This window comes from Macaca thibetana, chromosome 3 (assembly GCF_024542745.1).
Source record: "Macaca thibetana thibetana isolate TM-01 chromosome 3, ASM2454274v1, whole genome shotgun sequence".
Classification (NCBI taxonomy): domain Eukaryota; kingdom Metazoa; phylum Chordata; class Mammalia; order Primates; family Cercopithecidae; genus Macaca; species Macaca thibetana.
Window position 1 is genome coordinate 109,054,281 of NC_065580.1, and position 24,688 is coordinate 109,078,968.

Below are 24,688 nucleotides of genomic sequence, written 5' to 3' on the forward strand. Positions count from 1 at the left end.
TTTGTTTTGAAATGGAGTTTTGCTCTGTCACCCAGACTGGAATGCAGTGGCGCAATCTCGACTCATTGCAATCTCTGCCTCTCGGGTTCAAGAGATTATCCTGCCTCAGCCTCCTGAGTAGGTGGGATTACAGGCACATGCCATCATGCCTAATTTTTTGTACTTTTAGTAGAGACAGAGTTTCACCACGTTGGCCAGGCTGGTCTCGAACTCCTCACCTCAGGAGATCTGCCCGCCTCAGCCTCCCAAAGCACTGGGATTACAGGCGTGAGCCTCTGCACCCAGCTGATTTTAGGAAGCTGTTTTATGTTGAACTTAGACCTTTGTTGCTACAACTTTGACTGATTAACCTCAGCAATTGGACTTCTGAAACAACATGCAAAAATGCTATCTTCACATTCCCCTTTGCATGCGACAAACTTCTAACTCTTGCACGTTTAATGTCCTCTCAGTTTTCATGTTTTTGAAATCATGCGCTATCCAATTCCCTCACCAGTTTCTTAAATTTTTTTAAAATTTTATTATTATACTTTAAGTTCTAGGGTACATGTGCACAACGTGCAGGTTTGTTACATATGTATACATGGGCGATGTTGGTTTACTGCACCCATTAACTAGTCATTTACATTACGTATATCTCTTAATGCTATCCCTCCCCCATTTCCCCACCCCATGACAGGCCCCAGTGTGTGATGTTCCTTGCCCTGTGTCCAAGTGTTCTCATTGTTCAATTCCCACCTATGAGTGAGAACATTCTGTCCTTGCGAGCGTTTGCTCAGAATGATGGTTTCCAGCTTCATCCATGTCCCTACAAAGGACATGAACTCATCCTTTTTCATGGCTGCATAGTATTCCATGGTGTATATGTGCCACATTTTCTTAATCCAGTCTATCATTGATGGACATTTGGGTTGGTTCAGCCTTTGCTATTGTGAATAGTGCCGCAATAAGCATAAGTGTGCATGTGTCTTTATAGTAGCATGATTTATAATCCTTTGGGTATATACCCAGTAATGGGATGGATGGGTCAAATGGTATTTCTAGTTCTACATACTTGAGGAATTGCCACACTGTCTTCCACAATGGATGAACCTGTTTACACTCCCACCAACAGTGTAAGAGCATTCCTGTTTCTCCACATTCTCTTCAGCACCTGTTGTTTCCTGACTTTTTAATGATCGCCATTCTAACTGGTGTGAGATAGTATCTCATTGTGGTTTTGATTTGCATTTCTCTGATGACCAGTGAGGATGAGCATTTTTTCATATGTCTGTTGGCTGCATAAATGTCTTCTTTTGAAAAGTGTCTGTTCATGTCCTTTGCCCACTTTTTGATGGGGTTGATTTTTTCTTGTAAATTTGTTTAAGTTCTTTGTAGATTCTGGATATTAGCCCTTTGTCAGATGGGTAGATTGCAAACATTTTCTCCCATTCTGTAGGTTGCCTGTTCACTCTGATGGTAGTTCTTTTTGCTGTGCAGAAGCTATTTAGTTGAATTAGATCCCATTTGTCTATTGTGGCTTTTGCTGACATTGCTTTTGGTGTTTTAGTCATGAAGTCCTTGCCCATGCCTATGTCCTGAATTGTATTGCCTAGGTTTTCTTCTAGGGTTTTTATGGTTTTAGGTCTAAAATTTAAGTCTTTAATCCATCTTGAATTAATTTTTGTGTAAGGTATAAGGAAGGGAGCCAGTTTCAACTTTCTACATGTGGCTAGCCAGTTTTCCCAGCACCATTTATTAAATAGGGAATCCTTTCCCCACTGCTTGTTTTTGTCAGGTTTGTCAAAGATCAGATGGTTGTAGATGTGTGGTGTTATTTCTGAGGCCTCTATTCTGTTCCATTGGTCTATATATCTGTTTTGGTACCAGTACCATGCTGTTTTTGTTACTGTAGCCTTGTAGTATAGTTTGAAGTCAGGTAGTGTGATGCCTCCAGCTTTGTTCTTTTGGCTTAGGATTGTCTTGGCAATGCAGGCTCTTTTTTGGTTCCATATGAACTTTAAAGTAGTTTTTTCCAATTCTGTGAAGAAAGTCATTGGTAGCTTGATGGGGATGGCATTGAATCTATAAATAACCTTGGGCAGTATGGCCATTTTCACGATATTGATTCTTCCTATCCATGAACATGGAATGTTCCTCCATTTGTTTGTGTCCTCTTTTATTTCACTGAGCAGTGGTTTGTAGTTCTCCTTGAAGAGGTCCTTCACATACGTTGTAAGTTGGAACCCTAGGTATTTTATTCTCTTTGAAGCAATTGTGAATAGGAGTTCACTACAATTTGGCTCTCTGTTTGTCTGTTATTGGTGTATAAGAATGCTTGTGATTTTTGCACATTGAGTTTCTATCCTGAGACTTTGCTGAAGTTGCTTAGCAGCTTAAGGAGATTAGGGGCTGAGATGATGGGGTTTTCTAAATATACAATCATCTCACCTGCAAACAGGGACAATTTGACTTCCTCTTTTCATAATTGAATACCCTTTATTTTTTCTTTTGCCTGATTGCCCTGTCAAGAAATTCCAACACTATGTTGAATAGGAGTAGTGAGAGACAGCATCCCTGTCTTGTGCCAGTTTTCAAAGGGAATGCTTCCAGTTTTCCCCCATTCAGTATGATATTGGCTGTGGGTTTGTCATAAATACCTCTTATTATTTTGAGATACGTTCCATCAATACCTAGTTTATTGAGAGTTTTTAGCATGAGGGTCTGCTGAATTTTGTCGAAGGTCTTTTCTGCATCTATTGAGATAATCATGTGGTTTTTGTGTTTGATTCTGTTTATGTGATGGATTATGTTTATTGATTTGCATATGTTGAACCAGCCTTCCATGCCAGGGATGAAGCCAACTTGACCTTGGTGGATAAGCTTTTTGATTGCTGCTGGATTTGGTTTTCCAGTATTTTATTGAGGATTTTTGCATAGATGTTCATCAGGGATATTGGTTTAAATTCTCCTTTGTTGTTGTGTCTCTGCCAGGCTTTGGTATCAGGATGATGCTGGCCTCATAAAATGAGTTAGGGAGGATTCCCTCTTTCTCTATTGATTGGAATAGTTTCAGAAAGAATGGTACCAGCTCCTCTTTTTACCTCTGGTAGAATTCGGTTGTGAATCCATCTGGTCCTGGGCTTTTTGGTTGGTGGGCTATTAATTATTGCCTCAATTTCAGAGCCTGTTATTGGTATATTCAGTCATTCAACTTCTTCCTGGTTTAGTCTTGGGAGGGTGTATGTGTCCAGGAATTCATCCATTTCTTCTAGATTTTCTAGTTTATTTGTGTAGAGGTATTCTCTGATGGTAGTTTGTATTTCTGTGGGATTGTTGGTGATATCCCCTTTATCATTTTTTATTGCATCTATTTGATTCTTCTTTTCTTCTTTATTAGTCTTGCTAGCGGTCTATCAATTTTGTTGATGTTTTCAAAAAACCAGCTCCTGCATTCGTTATTTTTTGGAGGGATTTTTGTGTCTCTATCTCCTTCAGTTCTGCTCTGATCTTAGTTATTTCTTGCCTTCTGCTAGCTTTTGAATTTGTTTGCTCTTGCCTCTCTAGTTATTTTAATTGTGATGTTAGGGTGTTGATTTTAGATCTTCTCTTGCTTTCTCTTGTGGGTATTTAGTGCTATAAATTTCCCTCCACATACTGCTTTAAATGTGTCCCAGAGATTCTGGTACATTGTGTCTTTGTTCTCATTGGTTTCAAATAACATCTTTATTTCAACCTTCATTTCATTATTTACCCAGTAGTCATTCAGGAGCAGGTTGTTCAGTTTCCATGTAGTTGTGTGGTTTTGATTGAGTTTCTTAATCCTGAGTTCTAATTTGGTTGCACTGTGGTCTGAGAGATAGTTTGTAGTGATTTCTGTTCTTTTACATTTGCTGCGAAGTGCTTTATTTCCAACTATGCGGTCTGAGAGACAGTTTGTGGTGATTTCTGTTCTTTTACATTTGCTGAGAAGTGCTTTATTTCCAACTATGCGGTCTGAGAGACAGTTTGTGGTGATTTCTGTTCTTTTACATTTGCTAAGGAGTGCTTTACTTCCAACTGTGGGGTCAATTTTGGAATAAGTGCAATGTGGTGCTGAGAAGAATGTATATTCTGTTGATTTGGGGTGGAGAGTTCTGTAGATATCTATTAGGTCTGCTTGGTGCAGGGCTGAGTTCAAGTCCTGGATATCCTTCTTAACCTTCTGCCTCACTGATCTATCTAATATTGACAGTGGGGTGTTAAACTCTCCCAATATTATTGTGTGGGAGTCAGTCTTTTTGTAGGTCTCTAAGGACTTGTTTTATGAATCTGGGCGCTCCTGTATTGGGTGCACATATATTTAGGATAGTCAGCTCTTCTTGTTGAATTGACCCCTTTACCATTATGTAATGGCCTTGTGTCTTTTGATCTTTGTTGGTTTAAAGTCTGTTTCATCACAGAGTAGGATTTTCAACCCTGCTTTTTTTTTTTTTTTCTTTCCATGTGATTGGTAGATCTTCCTCCATCCCTTTATTGTGAGCCTATGTTTGTCTCTGCATGTGAGATGGGTCTCCTGAATACAACACTGATGGGTCTTGATTCTTTATCCAATTTGCCAGTCTGTGTCTTTTAATTGGGGCATTTAGTCCATTTACATTTAAGGTTAATATTGTTATGTGTGAATTTGATGCTGTCATTATGATGTTAACTGGTTATTTTGCCCGTTAGTTGATGCAGTTTCTTCCTAGCATTGATGGTATTTACAATTTGGCATGTTTTTGCAGTGGCTGGTACCGGTTGTTCCTTTCCATGTTTAGTGCTTCCTTCAGGAGCTCTTGTCATGCAGGCTGGTGGTGACAAAATCTCTCAGCATTTGCTTGTCTGTAAAGGATTTCATTTCTCCTTCACTTATGAAGCTTAGTTTGGCTGGTTATGAAATTCTGGGTTGAAAATTCTTTTCTTTACAAATGTTGAATATTGGCCCCCCACTCTCTTCTGGCTTGTAGAGTTTCTGCTGAGAGATCCACTGTTAGTTGGATGGGCTTCCCTTTGTAGGTCACCCGATGTTTCTCTCTGGCTGCCTTTAACATTTTTTCCTTCATTTCAACCTTGTTATGACAATTATGCATCTTGGGGTTGCTCTTCTTGAGGAGTATCTTTGTGGTGTTCTCTGTATTTCCCGAGTTTGAATGTTGGCCTGCCTTGTTAGGTTGGAGAAGTTCTCCTGGATAATATCCTGAAGTGTTTTCCAGCCTGGTTCCATTTTCCCTGTCACTTTCAGGTACACCAATCTAACGTAGATTTGGTCTTTTCACATAGTCCCATATTTCTTGGAGGCTTTGTTCATTTCTGTTTACTCTTTTTTTTTTCCTCTAAACTTCTCTTCTCATTTCATTAATTTGATCTTCAATCACTGATATCCTTTCTTCCATTTGATCAAATTGGCTACTGAATCTTGTTAATATGTCACATAGTTCTTGTGCCATGGTTTTCAGCTCCATCAGTTCATTTAAGGTCTTCTCTACACTGTTTATTCTAGTTAGCCATTCATCTAATCTTTTTTCAAGGTTTTTAGCTTCCTTGTGATGGGTTCGAACATCCTCCTTTAGCTTGGAGAAGTTTGTTATTACTGACCTTCTGAAGCCTACTTCTGCCAACTTGTCAGTCATTCTCTGTCCAGCATTGTTTCCTTGCTGGCGAGGAGCTGTGATCTTTTGGAGGAGAAGAGGCCCTCTGGTTTTTAGAATTTTCACCTTTTCTGCTGTGGTTTCTCCCCATCTTTGTGGTTTTATCTACCTTTGGTCTTTGATGATGGCGACCTACAGATGGGGTTTTGGTGTGGATGTCCTTTTTGTTGATGTTGGTGCTATTTCTTTCTGTTAGTTTTCCTTCTAACAGTCAGGTCCCTCAGCTTGTTGGAGTTTGCTGGAGGTCCACTGCAGACTCTGTTTGCCTGGGTATAACCAGCGGAGGCTACAGAGCAGCAGATATTGCAGAACAGCAAATATTGCTACCTGATCCATCCTCTGGAAGCTTCGTCTCAGAGGGGCATCTGGCTGTATGAGCTGTCAGTCAGCCCCTACAGGGAGGTGTCTCCCAGTTAGGCTACATGGGGGTCAGGGACCCACTTGAGGAGGCAGTCTGTCCATTCTCAGAGCTCAAACACCATGCTGGGAGAACCACTGCTCTCTTCAGAGCTATCACACAGGGATGTTTAAGTCTACAGAAGTTTCTGCTGCCTTTTGTTCAGCTATGCCCTGCTCCCAGAGGTGGAGTCTATACAGGCATGTGGGCCTCATTGAGCTGTGGTGGTCTCCACCCAGTTTGAGCTACCCAGCTGCTTTATCTTCTCAAGCCTCAGCAACGGCAGACGCCCCTCCCCTCAGCCAGGGCTGCCGCCTCGCAGTTCGATCTTGGACTGCTGTGCTAGCAGTGAGCAAGGCTCCGTGGGTGTGGGACCTGCTGAGCCAGGCATGCGATATAATCTCCTGATGTGCCATTTGCTAAGACTGTTGGAAAAGCGCAGTATTTAGGTGGCAGTGTCCCGATTTTCCCGGTACAGTCTGTCACAGCTTCCCTTGGCTAGGAAAGGGAAATCCCTGACCTCTTGTGCTTCCCAGGTGAGGTGATGCCCCGCCCTGCTTCTGCTCACCCTCTGTGGGCTGCATTCACTGTCCAACCAATCCCAGTGAGATGAACCAGGTACCTCAGTTGGAAATGCAGAAATCACCCATCTTCTGCATCAATCATGCTGAGAGCTGCACACCACAGCTGTTCCTATTCAGCTATCTTGGAAAGAAACTAGTTTCTTAAATTTTAAGATTTCAAATTCTATCACTCTCCTAATGACTCCTGTCTACTTTGTCAAAATGCTTGTTTAAAAAAAACGCCCTAAACAAAGTGTTCTGAGATGCACAATGGAGAATGCTACTTTCTGTGAATAGGATGAACAGCCCATTAAAATGCTGCATTCAATTTTCATTCTAGGAATCACTGATGGTCCATATTTGTAGTCAAGTAATAGAAACCAGGCTGATTATTAATGGATTACTGTATTAGTTACCTACTGCTGCATAACAAATTGTGCTTCCCCACTCCCAAATTTAGCAACTTCAAACATTTATCATCTCATACAGTTCAGAAGATCAGAAATCCAGGAATGCCTTAGGTGGGTGGTTCTAGCTCACAGCCTTACATGAGGTTATAGTCAAGGTTTTGGCTGGGATTCCTGACTCTGAGGATTTGACTGCAACTGGAGGATCACTTCCAGGTTCACTCCTATGGCTTTTGGCAGGGTGCTTCCATTCTTCACCAAATGGGTCTCTTCATTCACAACATGGCTTCTTTCAGATGGCATCCATGATATCAAATTGCTGTCTTATTAACTAATCTTGGAAGGGATGTTCTGTCCATTCTGCCATATTCTTTTGGTCACACAAACCAACCCTGGTAGAGGTGGGGATCATGGGGACCATCTTGGATGCTGACACTTATGAAGCATTTGCTACGTGGTAGTTACTCTTCCTATGCTAGCATTAGCTATGCATTTTGCATGCATCATCTCACCTAATGCTGTTAATATCCTCCCAAGTAGATGTTATTATCATCACCCCATTTTACACATGAGGAAAGCAAAGCCTAGAAATGTTAAGTACTTAATTGTTGCTTAGTAAGTGACAGAGCAGAGATTAAAACTTAGATCTAACTCCAGAGGAAAATGCTCCAGCTTTCTTACCCAAGGCCTCTCTTTTCATTTGGAATACTAACCAAGTATCTCCTTACTCATCCTTGTATGAATAATTTTCTGAGTATAATTGCAGAATTTTGCATTTCATCTCTATTGATTGTGCTATAATTATTAAAAAATTACATGGTAATTTTCATTCTTGAGTCTGTCATTTGTGAGTTCCTTTCACCCTTACTTGTGTCATCTAAAAATTCTCTTATTTTCACACAGAACATGATGTAAATGGATCATAAACCAGGAGGCGCAGATGTGTCTATAAAATACAATACGCACTAGGATTAGAATAAAATCCTGGTGACAAAATGTATGCAGTTTCTAAACTGAAATTATTTGCCCTCTTTAGCCAAATTTCATCAATAGAGATAGAAACGTGTAATTTGACGTAGCTGAGGTCACCCAGTCTTTTGAATCCATCTAAATTTGGCTCAATGCCTTTCTCCATTGTTCTTTGGGAAGACTAGTCTGTTGACATTTCTGCAAATTTTAGGGTTTTTATATCTTCTTGTCTCTTGTGGGTCTAAATTCCCGTTCCCATTAGACTCCAGCTCCTGCCTCCTGCTGTTCACTTCTTTCTGCTCCTCAGGGTCCCAGATTGGAACACAGCTCCTCAGTTTTCCCTAAAAACTACTCAGAGATGACATTGTTTTTATACCAAACTTTACTGAACATTTGCGGAAGATGGACGGGTTTAGCAGCAATGCAACATAAAATTGAGTATTAACCTTTCCTTTCTTAAAATGCTCTTTGATTGCTCAGGTTGCTTGATTTACTCTTTCCCTAAAACCCTCACCTCTCAATTCCCCTCACATTAGAAAGTCTCACTGCTAATTCTCTTATGGAACTCTAGGCTAATTCCTACCTATCTAAAGATTCAATAATTTGCTCTGCTTAGGAGCAAGGAATTTGAGGAGGCTTTGAAGTTTTAGTGTTTTCTCTTCCTCTTCAGCCTCCATTCTATTGAGTCACTAGTCTTTATAAGTGGAAGTGTGTAGTATAAATATTTTTTTCCTCTGATATGACCTACATAATTTCCCTGAGAAGGCAGAACCAGTTTGGCTTTAAGTAACATTATTTTCCTCATTCTGTTACATGCAGTATTGCATCAATAGTACTACACAGTGGAGATTGGATGAGATACTTCTTAGGTTGCCAGGAACAGTTGTGGTTTCACTAGTTTGCTTGGAGTCATTTATTTTTATTTTATATGTATATACATATAGCTATTTTTTAAACAGAGATGGGGTTTTTCCATGTTGCCCGGGCTGGTTTCAAACTCCTGAGTTCAAGCAATCCTCTCATCTCAGCCTCCCAAAGTGCTGGGATTATGGGCATGGGCCATCGCACCAGCCCTGGAGTCATTTTTAATAATGCCCTTTACACCTCAAAGTGCTCTGATTTGGATCACAAATATATAATCACTCTAGTCAAAGATGAGTTGATGGAATTTTGAAAATATATCACTGACGTGTCAACATCAAAGCAAAAAAGAAGATTGAGGCTATCTGGAATAACTGGGGCAAAAATATTAATTTTGGAAAAAAATGTTTTAACTTGTATTAGTTCATTCTCACTGCTGATAAAAACGTACCCAAGACTAGGCAATTTACCAAAAAAAAAAAAAAAAAAAAAAAAAAAAAAAAAAACGAGGTTTAATGGACTCTTGGGCATGGTGAGGAAGCAAGAAAGATCAACTTGCGTGGTGAAGTCTGCATTTTCCACCATCAGAGCCATGAGGCAGTTCATCAAGTTTTCCCAGCCCAGACAGAGATGTGGCAGGGGCTTGTCAGAAGCAGCAGGGTTACTGCAAGGACTGATGACCACAGCCAGCTGGGACTGAAGACATTCTAGAAATGATGGCAGCAGATGAAGATGCTGGGGGGCCGGTGGAATGATGGCATTCCAGCCAATGCCAGCCTGGATACAGCTCCACTGAGGACCACATGCCTCCTTTTAATTGATTCTGGGGCACAAGGAGATCATTCCTGTCACAACCCCCAAACTTCAAGGCAACCTGCGAGAGGAGGGGGTGCCTAAACTAATCAAGAAAAGCCTGATTTAGCTGAGTTTACTATGAACTAAGTTAAGTTTATGCCACTAGGTAGAACGTGAACTCAAGAGAAAACTTAAAAACCTTATTCATTTGTAGACCTGAGTTTGTCGACTAAGATTATACTTGCTTCACAGACAACTACAATGCAGTGTGACAAGGCAGATGGGTCCCTGGGTACTATATGAGGACAAGTGAGAGGTCTCCTACCCAGTCTAAGGACATCAGGGTGAGCAAGGAGTCCCGTCTGAGCAAGGTATTAGAGGATGAAGGATAGCAGCAATACAGGGGTGAAGGGAACCACAAGTATACTCACAATGGCCAGAGTTCAGGGAGTGAAAAAGGGAGGCTGCAAAGTTCAATGCAATGGGTTGCTTAAGCCAAGCCAAAGACTACAAGCCCTTTCACACACGGGGCACAAAGACTCCCATGGGACTGGAGAAGGGGAATGGCATGACTTTGTTTTCATTAAGAACCACGATTCTGGTAGGTCAGGAAACGTCTGGAGAGTGACCAACTCTGGAGACCTGCTTTTGCAGGCTGGGCTTCTCATTCTTGCTCCTGTCTTATCTTTACTATGAATGTTGCATTGATTCTAATGACTCCAAAACCTGCACTGCATGAGAAAAGAAGGAACTTCATTCCAGATTTCACAAATCAGCATTCAGCTAAGCGTGCCAGGAATGGGAAGTGAGAGTTACAGTTTAGTACCAAAATTGGTGGTTTTAGTAGCCTGAGTCCTGATAATAGAAACCAGAATGAACTGACGCAGTATTTAACACATAGAAATGTCTCCCACACACATATGTATACACATGACTTAATGTTACCAAGAAAGGGCTTTAGGAGAAACTGAGTAATGTATACATTTTTATTTACCAATGTTTACTTAAAAGTGACAACTGACACTGCTATGTGTAGCCCATCATCTGATGGTGGTGGGGCAGTGGTTCTCTGGGCAGCCCAGTTCTGTGGGGTGGCTTTGTGAATTGCTTGAAAGCTCCCTTATTGTTTCTTTGATTCCCATCAATGATTTTGTAAGCCATTCAACACTTTGTAATAAATCCCTTTCTATTCCAAGAGTGGATTTTGCTTTCTATCCACTGACCAAAACAGCTCAAATAAGTATGTTTTCACAACAAAAAAAATCAAATATGCGCCAGTTAAGATCAGGCACTCTGAAGGTGACTGCATGGGACTGAATTTCAGCTAGGTGTTCCACTATCAGCTACCTGACCCTGGACAAGTCACTTAACCTTTATGTGCTTCAGTTTCTGCATCCGTAAAATGACGATGACGGTAATAACATCAATTTCATAGGGCCGTATTAACACAATTAAATAGTATAAGCAAAGTGCTTCCAATAATTCCTGACACATAGTAATTACTCAATGCATGTTTGATTTTTAATATTAAAAGTAGATCCTTGAGCAATGTGGGGGATGAGGTGCTGACACCCCATGCAGTCAAAAATCCACGATAATTCCCCCAAAACCTAACTACTAATAGCCTACCGTGGACTGGAAGCCTTACTGGTGACATAAATAGACCATTAACACATATTTTGTATTTTATTTACATTATATGCCATATTCTTATAATAACATAAGCTAAAGAAAATAGTAAGAAAATCACAAGAGAAAGAAAATATATTTACTACTCATTAAGTAGAAATGGATCATCATAAGGCTTTCATCTGTCGCCTTCATACTGAGTAGGTGGAGAAGGAGGAGGAAGGGGAGGGCCTGGTCTTGCTGTCTCAGGGGTGGCAGAAGCAGAAGAAAATCCATGTATAAGTGGATCCCTGCAGTTCCAACCTGTGTTGTTCAAGGGTCAACTGTATATAGTTTAACACTGTAACAGCATCAAAATGAACTAAAAATCTGTTGGAAACTTCTCAAGAATTCTCAAGGATGAACATAATTAAACCAGTATGAAATCCCTTTGGCTAAAAACAAAAGCAAACTAAAAGCACTCCAAAATAATTTTGAGCCTGGCTGTTTCACACTTCAAGAACAGCTTTCTTAGCCGGGCGTGGTGATTCATGCCTGTAATCCTAACACTTTGGAAGGCCAAGGTGGGCAGATTGCCTGAGTTCAGAAGTTCAAGACCAGCTTGGGCAACATGATGAAACCTCATTTCAACTAAAGTACAAAAAATTAGCTGGGCATAGTGATGCGTGCCTGTACTCCCAGCTACTCCGGAAGCTAGGGCAGGAGAATCACTTGAACCCAGGAGGCGGAGGTTGCAGTGAGCCAAGATCACGCCACTGCACTTCAGCCAGAGACTCATTCTCATAAAATGAGACTCATTCTCATAAAAAAAAAAAAAAAAAGGAATAGCTTATGAAGTTTGTACTTTGCAACTATGTTCTTCCCCAATACAAGGGAAATGGCTTTGCTTTTTTACCTGTATTTTAAATTGGGCTAGTCACACATGAAAAATAATTGACTAACACTTGGATTATTTTGCCATATTTAAGCCATTATAGGTTGATGAAAAGTAAAAAGGACTGAATATCCTTTAATACATCACCCAATATTGCTTATTCAAAAGAAAAGTCATTCTAAGGAAGGAAAGCTAGTGTTTCTTATTAACAATAAAATCTATATTGTTCAGGAATTTTCCAATGTGTTACAGCAATTTCTGAAATGATAAACGAACATATTTTATTATTTTCCTTTTAAATCAGTTACTTAAAAATGAAGACTGTTTAATTATTATCTCCTTTTCTGTAAGTAGGATTTTCTTTATGTCCAAATGGGACTTGGTAACTAGGATAATTTACCCTGAAGTAAAATGACTTCACTGAAATTAGCAAATCCTATTGATGATCTTAAACAACTTCTCTGGAAATGAGCTTGCTCAAATCCTAAGAGGGGATTAATGTAAATGTAATAAACTGAATCTTTGAATTGGTAACGTTGAAAACAAAAAACAATTGGGTAAGAACAAAACTCAAAACTGAAAACAGCGGTGTAGCAGAAAGAGCACTAGTCTTGGGATAAGGAAATGCTGAGAAGGCTGAGGGGTACATTCAATAACAACAAAGAGCCTTCCAGTTCTAAGTATTTGTGACTAACAACAACAAAAAAATCTGTTGTCTGCTAGAGAATTCTTAACTCTAATGTGAAAATATGTTCTGTGTATTTCCTTTGAACTTGGCCCTGTGATTTCTTTTCTTTTCTTTTTTTTGAAACGGAGTTTTCCTCTTGTTGTCCAGGCTGGAAGTGCAATGGCGCGATCTCAGTTCACCGCAACCTACGTCTCCCGGGTTCAAGCGATTCTCCTGCCTCAGCCTCCCGAGTAGCTGGGATTACAGGCATGCACCACCATGACTGGCTAATTTTGTATTTTTAGTAGAGATGGGGTTTCTCCATGTTGGTCAGGCTGGTCTTGAACTCCCGACCCTCAGGTGATCCACCTGCCTCAGCCTCTCAAAGTGCTGGAATTACAGGCATGAGCCACCATGCCCGGCTGGCCCTATGATTTCTTAAAGGGATCAGGAGCCCTGCTGTGAAGTTAGGCAGTCACCTCTGTGACCTCAAAAACATCTCTACATTTTGATGTCTTCATCTGTACACCAAGGTGTATCAGATCTTCTTCCTGGCAACGCTGTGATAATTAAATGAACTGTTGCTAACGGGAATGGCTGGGTGACTTCGGTAGCTGGCATGCTGTCAGTACTCACCAGCACCCCGTCCTTTCCCCAAAAAGTCAGAAGCAGAAAGCTGTATTTGTTCCCATTCATGGGACAAAGAGAACAGGAACAATGAGGATGTGTTTTGCACACTTTTACATTCATTAGAGGATGACCATATATCCCAAGGAAGATGACGCCAATAACTGTAAGACACAATTACAAGTTTGACTTTTCTCCCTCTATGATATGCTCTGTTCCATGAGGGCAATGGAGGCACCAGAGAAGGCCAGAGGAAACATCATTAGCCCATCCTTCAGCATCAGGTTGTCCTACTGCTCCTGAGACACCCTCAGTTTTCAGGGTCACTGGTTTCCTCCCTCCTGGCAAACCCTAGCCACAAGCGCTCAGATTCGAAGGTGTTGAACTCTCTTTTCTTCCTTACAAGGGTGCCAGAATTCTTAATTGCATTTGTTCACCCCACTAAAAGTGAGTCCTTCACAATGAGAAGAGCTAACATTTATTCAATCAATAAATGCTGAGTGTCTGCCATGGCCGGATAATCTGCCAGTCGTCAGAGCACACAGAACATGTGATTAGTAAACATAATGGTGGAGGACATCAGCCTGCTGTTATTCCCAGATGTCACCAAATGAGTGACAATTTGTATAATGTTTCATTAAATGCCTATTTAGAGGATAACCATAGATGATGACATAGAAAAAAGTCAAACCCAGAATGCAAGAACGGTAGCCAGCAGAGCACATGGAAACAAGGTCCAGGTTGCAGGTAGTAGCTTGCAGGATAACCACAGTTGGCGACGCTTTCAGGCAGCTGGGAGAATTCTCAGTAGTCCATTTTATGGTTAAATGGTTTTACTAAGGTCTAAAAAATTCATTTCTAACTCCTAGACTTATGTTTCCATTACTATATAAAGAATGAACCAAACAAATAAATAACAAAATATGGACCCCAAAATGTCAAGGCATGAAGAGAGCCCCAAATTCTCTGTCAACTGCAAAGAGAAACCATTAGCACAGGAATAGATGAAGAAACTGTTTTTGAGCATAATATAAACATAAACAAATCTCTTAACAGCACGAGTGTCAACAAATGCTTCTGTTGTTGCAAAAACAGTCTCAAAAAGTGGTGACGAGGAGACTGACAAGCAGAAATGAGCTATTTTTTCATCTCCAAAATTGCACTTCCTGGTCCACGGTTCTTAGCACTGCAGATGTTGCAGAACTGTGCAGCAGAGTTCTAAAAACGCAATTTAAAAACACAGATTTAAAACATGATCTTTTTCTACTCTCATATTCAGAAATACTATGGTAACATTAGCCAGGGGGTGGAGAGGAAGTAATACAATGTCACTCCTTTTTCTGGAGTTTATTTCTGGTTAACATAGGATTCAGTCTAGATCAGCTGTTACTCTGCGACTCAAAGGACACCCAACAGCAGAATAAGTCTAGTGTGACCTGGGGGAACACGACACTAAAAAAATGATAGCATCATGGAACACAAATCAGGCTGGAAAACACATAAGATACACAATGGCTCTCTACTGTTGTTGCTCATCTCTTCAAGCACGACAGCTGTCAATTTGGCCTGAATGAATTCCTTCAAATGGGTATGCTTTTATACTTACTATAGTATACAAAACATTTCTGAATATTTTTACATTTAAAAACTAGATTAGTTTTTGTTATGTGATATGAATCTCTCTATATTTTTTTAAGCCATATAGCCATAAGGATGACGGGTTGTGATTCAAGCACATTCCTCTAAGTGTGTTAATTTCCCTCTTGTTGATAGGTACCAAGCTGCCAACTCACCATGCTGGGCATGGGCAGGCACTCCTTGTGGAACATGTGCCGGCAATGGAAGACCACCACGCTGAAGGGCTTAGCTGCATCTGGCGAGGAGGGCAGAGAAAGGAGGAGAACTCAATGCAACAAGCAAGATCATTTTAAACCAATCCCAACTGAAAGTCCAGTTGCAGTTTAATTTTCAGCAATAAGCTGCCTTTGGAGAGTGGCTTATTTACAAAAGCATTCCTGAGGGGTGTTATGATCAGACACAAAACAGGTATTATAATCATGTTGCTATGTGATTCACAGGTTACTTGCTTAGCCTCTGTGTCAGTTACCAAGACTACACTGAGGACAAACTGCAGTAACCTTTATTTTGAAAACCAGCATGTGTATGTGCCGACATGCCCCTAACCCCTATAATCATCATACACCACAGCTGAAGTCAAGTCTGTGGCTTCATAAAAATGCTTTCCCCGTCCACCCGCTACCTTTGCCAAGACCACACACTGACTTCAGAGGCAGACCTGGGTTACAAGCCCAGGCTGTGACCTTGCATTTTACTGCACTTCTACTTGGGCAAATCCCCTCATCTGTTTCTGCTCTGTGTGGCCAGCTTATTTTTGGTAAGATTTAGTGTCATCAGCAGATTAAATTTGGAATTAAATCTAACTGTAGAGTGGGAATGTATGTGGTTCCTTTTTGCTGCAACACTGACTGAAACGCTACGGAAGCTCACTTCTTCATCTGAGCCCACTGCAGTTTTCAACAGAAGCACTTAAACATCCAAATCTAATTCACACGTAAACATCCAAATCTAATTCCTCTAGAAAAGAACCTAAGTAGAAAAACTTCTCATGCGCTGACCCACGAAATAATCCTTTAATGCTAAGTAAATATGAGGTCAACTAGGTCTTTTAGTACTTTGTTATGCTGAACTTACATTTGAAAAGCATTTGTTAGCATCCTGACAATGCTTTGTTAATTTCCGCTTTCGAATTATGCAAATTTCTTATGTCATAATGAACCTTAAGAAGGTGCTTTTCATTACAGATGAAGACATATATATATATCTCTGCTAAGAACTAGAAATAAACAAATGCTTATGTCTTTTAAAGACTGGCAGTTCCAATTAGATGGCAGGTATTATGTATGTTTCCATTGAAATGTGAGATAACTTGGGCATGTAGAACCATATAGCAGAGAAAAAGATTAAAGAGAATGCTACCTATAATTTTTTTTCCCAGACACATACATGATTCTCCTACCTTGAAATTTAAATGCTGATGGTTAGTTTTCATTTTGTTTTATCCTAGATTACAGTTCTAAAAGAAGGGCCCCCGAACCAGTGGCATCAACATTACCTGGGAACTTGTTAGATTTCTCAGTTCCTGCCCTGGAAGTTTGCAACCAGAGACTCTAGGGAGACTGACTGGGCCAGCGATCTGGGTTCCAACAAGCCTGGTGGGTGATGCTGACTCACCCTACAGCTTGAGAACCTCAGCTCTAAGCAATGGCAACACCCGCATTCCACTGAGTGGGATGCGAGCCACAACACTTCTCTCCACTGGGTTATTCTGAAAGTTATACATTTTTTATAAACGGTAGTTGGCTAATTCCAAAATTTTGATTCCACTCATCATTAAAATATATATTTGGGAAAGTTTTTGGGAAAACCTTCTTACCTGATGGAAGAATAGGGGAAAGGCACGACTCACAGATGTTCTCCTCTGTAAGAAAGCACACACACTTTGGATTATGCCCTGTTTATACCTGCTCGGCCGTTTCTGAAAGCAGGGCATGTAGTCCATATGATTATTTCAATTTTACCCACCATCAACAAGAACACCTTTCATCTGAGTTCGGTGCATTTTCTTCAGTAAGGACAAAGAGTCAGCTACGAGAATCTTCTTGCAGCCTTCACGAAGCAAAATCTAATGCACACATTTTAAAAGAAAAGTCATCTTAAATAGACTCAAATCTGAGGGGTGAAGGGACACGGTACTGGGGATTCCAAAAGCTGGCATGCTTGACATACTCTAAAGGGGCACTCACTGATTCTCTTGCCCTCAGTACCCTCTTCCCGCCAAACCACTGCCAGGCTGACCTGGCCAGCCAGGATCCACTCATTACACTGTGCATCGTTTCTTCCAACCATACACTGGCTCCTGTAGCATGTGTATAATCAAACATACATTCCAGAGTCTGGCAAAGAAGGCCCCACATTAACTAACCCTATTGTTACTTTAGAGGGCTTCTTTATACAGATTCTCTTGGGCAGAGTTTGGCTCCTACATCATGTGCTCATTCCATTCTTCAGATCTTTACCCAGAGTGAAAACCTGTTATTCCAAAATCATCCATTTACTTCATAAATTCATCTATTTACTGCACAAATAAGTACTGGGTCCGTATCACGTACAGGGTACTGGGTATAGATAATAAACTAAACAGATACAATCTCTGTCCTAAATCCCCTCCAGGCTGCAACCTGTCTTTTTCTTACCAAATCTAATCCAAACCATTCAGCATAGTGCTATGAATGTGGGGTGTGTGTGTGTGTGTGTGTGTGTGTGTGTGTGTGTGTGGTATTAACTGACTATAATAACCTTCAAATTTGGTGACTCCTGGGAGGGCTGACAATTGAAAAAAAAACCATGGATATGAATATTCTGACACAAGAGTCATTTTCTTATTCTTCACCCCAGCATTACAGCTTTTGTTTCTTGACACATTTTTCTTACTCCTCTGTAGGCTTTTTACTACTTCCCCCCTTCCTGCCTGGAGAACGACAAGAGACATCACAATGCTTTGGCAGCCTCAGAAGTCAGAAGCACACAGTGGAGGATGATGCCCTCCACTTGGCTGGTACCAAGGTTGTATTTCAGAACTGGAGACATGATGGGGTCCAAGAGTCTCCCTGCTTTTAGGTGGGGACACAGCAGGGGCAGGTAACACTTTACCTTTCATGCCCATTCTGTGGGGCAGAGTGTGAGCTTCCACCCTTTGCTGGGTTTTCTTAGGTATGAGTAGGAAACTGAGAGAGGCCCAGGAGGTGCACATAAGCCAGATGTCATTTTATATTTTATTATTATTATTTTTAACCAGAACTTGTTGCTGCTTTTTCAGAGGGAGAAATTCAAGGCCTGAAGGACAGAGCCGCTCTGGGGCTGTGCCTGTGGCTTCTCCCTTCGGGGCCTATGTGTCTTATCATACGTGGTTATGTGCAGTAACACACGTCACATCATAGAAATTCACATAACAGATAGCGCTGTCTCACCACAGTGCAGCTCCGAGGCTGGGAAGCATGTGTCTTTCAGTGGCAAGTTCTGCTGTTTAGAGGGGGCACTCTGGCTTTCTTCATACTGAAGTCACTCTTGACTCGACAACCTACATGGGCATTTTGCTTTCATAAGTTTTAAATTCATGCCACTGGGGGAGAAAAGTAAAGGAGCAGCCCACCGCAGCCCTCTATCCTCAGTGGTCCACGTGTTCCTCTGAAAATCCCAAAGAGCACTGGCTTTGGGTGAATCCAGCCAAAAGCCGTTTCCCCCTAATTATACAAAGACAAATTAATATTCAGGAAAACAAAACTAATGTCTAGATTCAAGTTCTATGCCTGCCATTTCTAGTACTGATGAACAAGATTACATGACTTTAGTATTCCTACATTAATTGAGAAACTGCCTATGAAGTTTTCTTGTTTAAAATTCTACCAGGAATCAAATTTTTTTGATTTTTTTTTTTTTTTTTGAGACAGAGTCTCGCCCTGCTGCCCAGGCTGGAGGTGCAGTGGCGCCATCTCGGCTCACTGCAAGCTCCGCCTCCCGGGTTCACGCCATTCTCCTGCCTCAGCCTCCCGAGTAGCTGGGACTACAGGCACCCGCCACCTCGCCCGGCTAGTTTTTTTTTTTGTATTTTTTAGTAGAGACGGGGTTTCACCGTGTTAGCCAGGATGGTCTCCATCTCCTGACCTCGTGATCTGCCCGTCTCGGCCTCCCAAAGTGCTGTTTTTTGGATTTTTAAAAAAAACACATTAAAATTTTAACAGACTGCATTAAAACATACAGGTAGAAGAGAAAAATAACCAATACAGTAAGAAAGATAGCTAAGAAATACTGATGTCAGGAAAACTTTAAGTAAATTTAAAAGCAAACATATAAAGCTGCTTAGCCTTGAAGATAAAAAATAAAAAACAGAGAGTAATGGTTTCGACCACAACATCTCAGATAAAATAATTGGAAAAAAAAAAAAGGGGCTCTGACTCTCAGTGGGTGCTCCAGGTCCATGGCATGAATAATGTAAGAGAAGGGCAGAGGCAGCAGTCTAGACAGAGGCCACTGTGTCTGTAAGCTAAAAAGGAACACAGCAAGATATGCAAACCAGGAAGGAACCATCTCTTCAGCAGGATTACATTTTTCTAAACAGGTACAATCTGTCTGCCTGCAGAAAGCATTTTCTAGGAAAATTCATTATTCAGAGGCAAATAGCCAGGAGAGGGGAAAGTACATAAATACAGCTTACTGCTATTTACTACTTCATTTGGTCAAAATCCAAGGCTCCAAATCAGAAAAACAGGAAAACATTTTAAGTTTCATTTATACGATCCCAGGCAGGTATTTCAAAATATGAGACTATCCTCTATAGAATGTAATCACTTATTCTATAACATCTGTAATAATTTGAAGGCAATTAAAGGTGATAAGTGAAGGAAGACAGTACAAGATTATAATGTATGACAATCTACAGGTATTGCTTTCAACATCAGCTGTATGACAAGGCATTATGTTGACTATGGATTCCTAGTAGCAAGTCCACCAGTGACTCATGAAAAATGTGCTGTTGTTCACATTCATTTCACCCTCAAAAGTTCATGTTTGGAATTTCCCATGAGTGTCCTTTTTATAAAGACGCTGATGGCCGAAAGTCAGATGCCACAGCAGTTGGCGTAAGCAGATCATCCTCACCCCTTTTTGACCTTCACATTCATGATTTTGGATCACTGCCATGTTTCAAGGTCATCTTACCCAGCCTATCTTCCCAGCCATAGCCTATCATCACCTTCCCCATCTCCCTTCTAACTTGCAAATGTGATGTTCTTCACATATTTAGGGCACATGCACTCTCTTCTGTTATTCAGGTTTCAATGACCAGAATGGCACCGATCACTGCTGCTCTTGCTCTGAGCACTATCTTTCATTACTTTGTGCTCTTTTTCTTTTTAAAATATGAAATACTAAAAAAAACTGAAAAGAAAAAAAGACCCAAGTAAGTCCCTACCACCTAGATTTAACAAATGTTGATATTTTCCCACGCTTCAGATCTAATTCCAGAAAATAAAGTATTACAAACACAGTTGACACCTTTTTGCCCTCTACCATTCCTGCTCCTTCTTTTCAAACACAACTCCAACTTTGTTTAGGGTGTGTCCGACTGAAATATACAGCTGGCTGGGGCTCATGTAACATAAATCTGGTCAAAAAGATAAACATCAAGCCTGGGAAAGCGGCCCTTTCAAATAAAAAGCAAAGCCTCATTAGGAAAAAACCCCTTGCTTCCTGCATGTGCTATATGGAGTGTGGCTGTAAAGCCTACTGATACGGCATCTACTTTGTCACCAAGAGGCAACAACCCTGAGGTACACTCTCCTGTTGATGCATGTTGAGGCTATCTCCAGTTTAGGGCTACTAAGGAAATCCAAAGGACATTCCTTTTTATGGAACTGATTTTCATCTCTTGAGTAAATACATAGGAGTGAAATTCCTGGGTCATAGAGTAGATGTATGTTTAATTTTTCAAGTAAATGTCAAACAGTTTTCCAAAGTGGTTATATGCCATTTTATACTCCCACATATTAAGTTGGATATCTAATAAAAATACCTTCCCTCTTGAATAATAATCTAACTCTTAATTTTTATGTAAATTTTAGGACCAGTTTATCAATTTCCATGAAAAATTCTTTGGAGATTTTGATTAAAATTTTATTGAACATACAGATGATTATTTTAGGGAGAACTAATAACATTTATGATATGGATGCACTTTTAACAATTGAATAAATGGTCAAGTTCAATCTGCTATTGATTTATGTATTATTTTTGCATTTGTGCTTAAAAAAAAAAGATAGGGCTATAATTTTCCCATATTGCCCTCACGTAATGCTGGTATTAGGGTTATACTAGCATCCCATAAGGAACTGAGGAACTTTTCCATTCTATTATCTGGAAAAGTAAATGTAAAACAGAGGTTGCCTGTTTTTATTTAGTTTTATTACTTTTAATTAATTTTTTTTTGACACGGTCTTGCTCTGCACCCAGGCTGGAATACAGTGGCATGATCAGAACTCACTGCAGCCTTGACCTCCTGGGCTTAAGTGGTCCTCCTGCCTCAGCCTCCCATGTAGCTGGGACCACAGGCATGAGCCATCACACCCAGCTATTTATGTATTTTTAGTAGAGACAGGGTTTCACCATGTTGCTCAGGCTTATCTCAAACTCCTGAGCTCAAGCCACCTGCTCACCTCAGATTCCCAAAGTGACGAGATTACAGGCATGAACCACCATATCCAGCCACCTATTTTTTTAAAAGGATTGATAAAACTTGTCTCTAAAACTGTCTATGGAATAAGTGCCTTTATTGTAGCTATACATTTTGACTGCCAATTTAGTTAATGACTACAGATTTATTCTATTTGCTTGAGTAAACTTTTATAACTTACTATTTTCCTAGAAAATAGTTCAGTTCTTCTGAGTTTTCAAAGATATTGATATAAACTTGTATTCTTTGCTTACTTTAGGTGTTGAAAACTTAGTCTGCATGAACTTTGTTTTTTATGGTTATGCTGATTGTTTCCCTGTGCCTTTTTCTCCAACTTTACGGAATTTGCAAATACATTTTGTGATGTTTCCTGAATGTTTATGGACTACAGAAGCTTATAAGCATGCAGTTTTGAAGATATGTCCTCCTCCCCACCAAAAGTAGTTTTTGTTTTCCAAAGTATGCCTAACTGGCCTTTCAAAGATAATCATTTTTAACCCACTAAAAACTTTCTCACCTGTTTCCTCCTGTTTTACCCTGGTTTCTTATTCTCTGTGTTGGACAGACTCTGATACCACTTTCAGAACTTAAAACTAAAACTTAAAACTGTTCTACGAAATATCTCTACTTGGTAAATTAAACAGCACCATTATTAACCTTTGCTTTGTAATCTGTATCTCTTATTAGAATATCACTGACAATCGGATGGGTGTGGTAGCTCACACTTATAATCCCGGCACTTTGAGAGGCTGAGATAGGAGGATCTCTTTGCCCAGGAGTTCAAGACCAGCCTGGGCAACACAGTGAGACCCTGCCTCAGCAAAGAATTAAAATTACAAAAATTAGCCAGGCATAGTGGCACATGCCTGTAGTTCCAACTACTCCAGAGGCTGAGGTGAAAGGATCGCTTGAGCCCAGGAGGTCAAGGCTACAGTGAGCTGTGACTGCACCACTGCCAAGCTCCAGCCTGGGCAACAAAGTAAGGCCTTGTCTCAAAACGAAACAAAAAGAATTTCACTGAGGATACACCAGGCTTTTCTTTCCTCAACTTCATAACAGTATTAATTCTCATCTCAAAAAATACTTGTAGGTATGGCCTAGAAAGTACAATACTACTTTTCAGAGATTTATTTTCCTTACGGGACTTTCCTGTATTTTTCCAAGATTATTCAAATCTAGGGGTCAATTTCTTCTTACATCCTACTCCAGGATTCTTGTTTTCTTAATATTACTTTGTTTCCTTCCATAGTTCTAAGTTTTTCTAAATTACATATTTTATCAACAAGACCTTTATTCTTTCCTTTTCATCATTTTGAAGTCAACCAGCTATGGCTTCTATAAACAATCTGTTACATATTATATTTTGTGCTACTGTAAATTTAAATAAGAATGAATTCATAATACAACTGTTGAAAACCAACATGACAACTTAGATTTGCCTTAGCTTCCCCTTTTCTCCTTATTTCTCTGCAGTTCATCATCACTGATAATAATCCCAACCAAAAGCAAAACACCAGACCCATAGAAGTTGTATAAAGCAATAAAAGAACTGTATATCAGCAAAGTTGTTATGGTTCATTAGAAATGGCGGCCATGGGAAAAATGCCATCAAAAGTCGCCAAATAAAAATGTGTAATAAAATAATATAAACTTAATTACACATTTTATAATTATTACATTTGTAATAATTGCTTACGACAAGTATAAAAATTTGCAATAAAATAAAATAAGTAAAATAAAAATTCTGAAATTTTTCTTTTAAAAGATTCTTCGAACACTAAACATTTTGCTGACATTGCCTTGTTCATACTGCAATGCTTGTCATTAGAACTGCAAATGACAGACAGCTACTTGGTTTGAAAAGCCCCCAATATGACACGGGGTTAGACTGAGAAACTTTTCCCCTCATTTCTAATCCTTCCTTTAGGTCACAATGCTATGGAGCTTGAATTCTTCTTGAAAAAGCTTTGCTTTTGGCTGGGATTCTTATAAAGATAATGAGTTGCAGAGAAACACAAAGGGAAAGAGATCCTAAGGTCTTATGTTGGAGTTCAGAAACAATCTTATAAACACAATTGTATTTAAATTTCTAATAGCACAAGGTATGGATGTACCAAATTAATTTTAAAAGCTACACCTTGTTGTCACAGGCCACCTACGTCACCTAAAAGCTGTGATAAGGCAAAACTGAAATAATTTCAAAAGGAAAACAACAAATCTCATTTGGTCTTAAAAGTTTATTTCATGAACTCTTCTATGAGAGAGTTTATTCAAAAACTCTCACATAGAAGAAAATTAGGAGCTTATATACTGAGAGTCAAAAAGAAATCCATGTAGGCCCAAAAAAAAGGTTGGTAAGAAAGAAGCGTTATTTCCTCTTATCCCATTTGGATTGCAAAGTAGAGATATGGGAAATAAAGGACTATGGGGACTGCAGCAAATGTAAACTTGGAAAAATAACTTTGGAAGGCATGGAGATGTCTGGAATCAGCTTACCAGTTTGCATGAGGTATGTGTGTGTACATGTGTGTGTCTGTGTGTACATGTGTATATGGTATGTGTGCGTGTCTGTGTCTGCGTGCATGGTGCATGTAGTTTAACAAAACAGAAGTGTTAAGGCATTTTACTTCTCCCAGAAACATTAATTCAGATCATGAGCTGCATGAACAAAGGGCTGCGTCTCGCTCATCTCCAGGTCTATGAGACCACATGTCGAGGCCCTGTTAGCACATAACATACTGTCTGACACAGGAGATACTCACATATTTGAATAAATGGGTTTATAAGTCATCAAGTATATGGCATTTTGAAAACAACTATTCCGTAAGACACTAAGGCCTCTGACAGCCCCTCTGTTAAGGAGACGCCCATCAGTGTTGCTGACTTCATCTGAGAGGAGCTGTCCTGCTACCCAGCCCCAGCCAGGGTTCAATCCAAGGGGCAGTT

At 40.1% G+C, this 24,688-nt stretch overlaps 2 protein-coding genes across 3 annotated transcripts in view; one reads left to right on the forward strand and one right to left on the reverse strand.

Annotated features, from left to right (window-relative positions):
* YAE1 (YAE1 maturation factor of ABCE1) overlaps window positions 1-24,688 on the forward strand; it is a 967,894-nt gene that overhangs the window by 95,840 nt on the left and 847,366 nt on the right. The window lies entirely within an intron of this gene.
* The window catches only part of VPS41 (VPS41 subunit of HOPS complex), a 229,229-nt gene continuing 215,854 nt past the window's right edge, over window positions 11,314-24,688 (reverse strand). For both annotated transcript variants that reach the window (XM_050783300.1, XM_050783299.1), the window contains 4 exons: window positions 17,041-17,140; window positions 16,892-16,936; window positions 15,231-15,310; window positions 11,314-14,655 (listed from right to left, as the gene is read on the reverse strand). In XM_050783300.1, coding sequence (XP_050639257.1) covers window positions 14,575-14,655; window positions 15,231-15,310; window positions 16,892-16,936; window positions 17,041-17,140 — 306 coding nt within the window. In that variant the 3' untranslated portion in view covers window positions 11,314-14,574. The remainder of the gene's footprint in view (window positions 14,656-15,230; window positions 15,311-16,891; window positions 16,937-17,040; window positions 17,141-24,688) is intronic.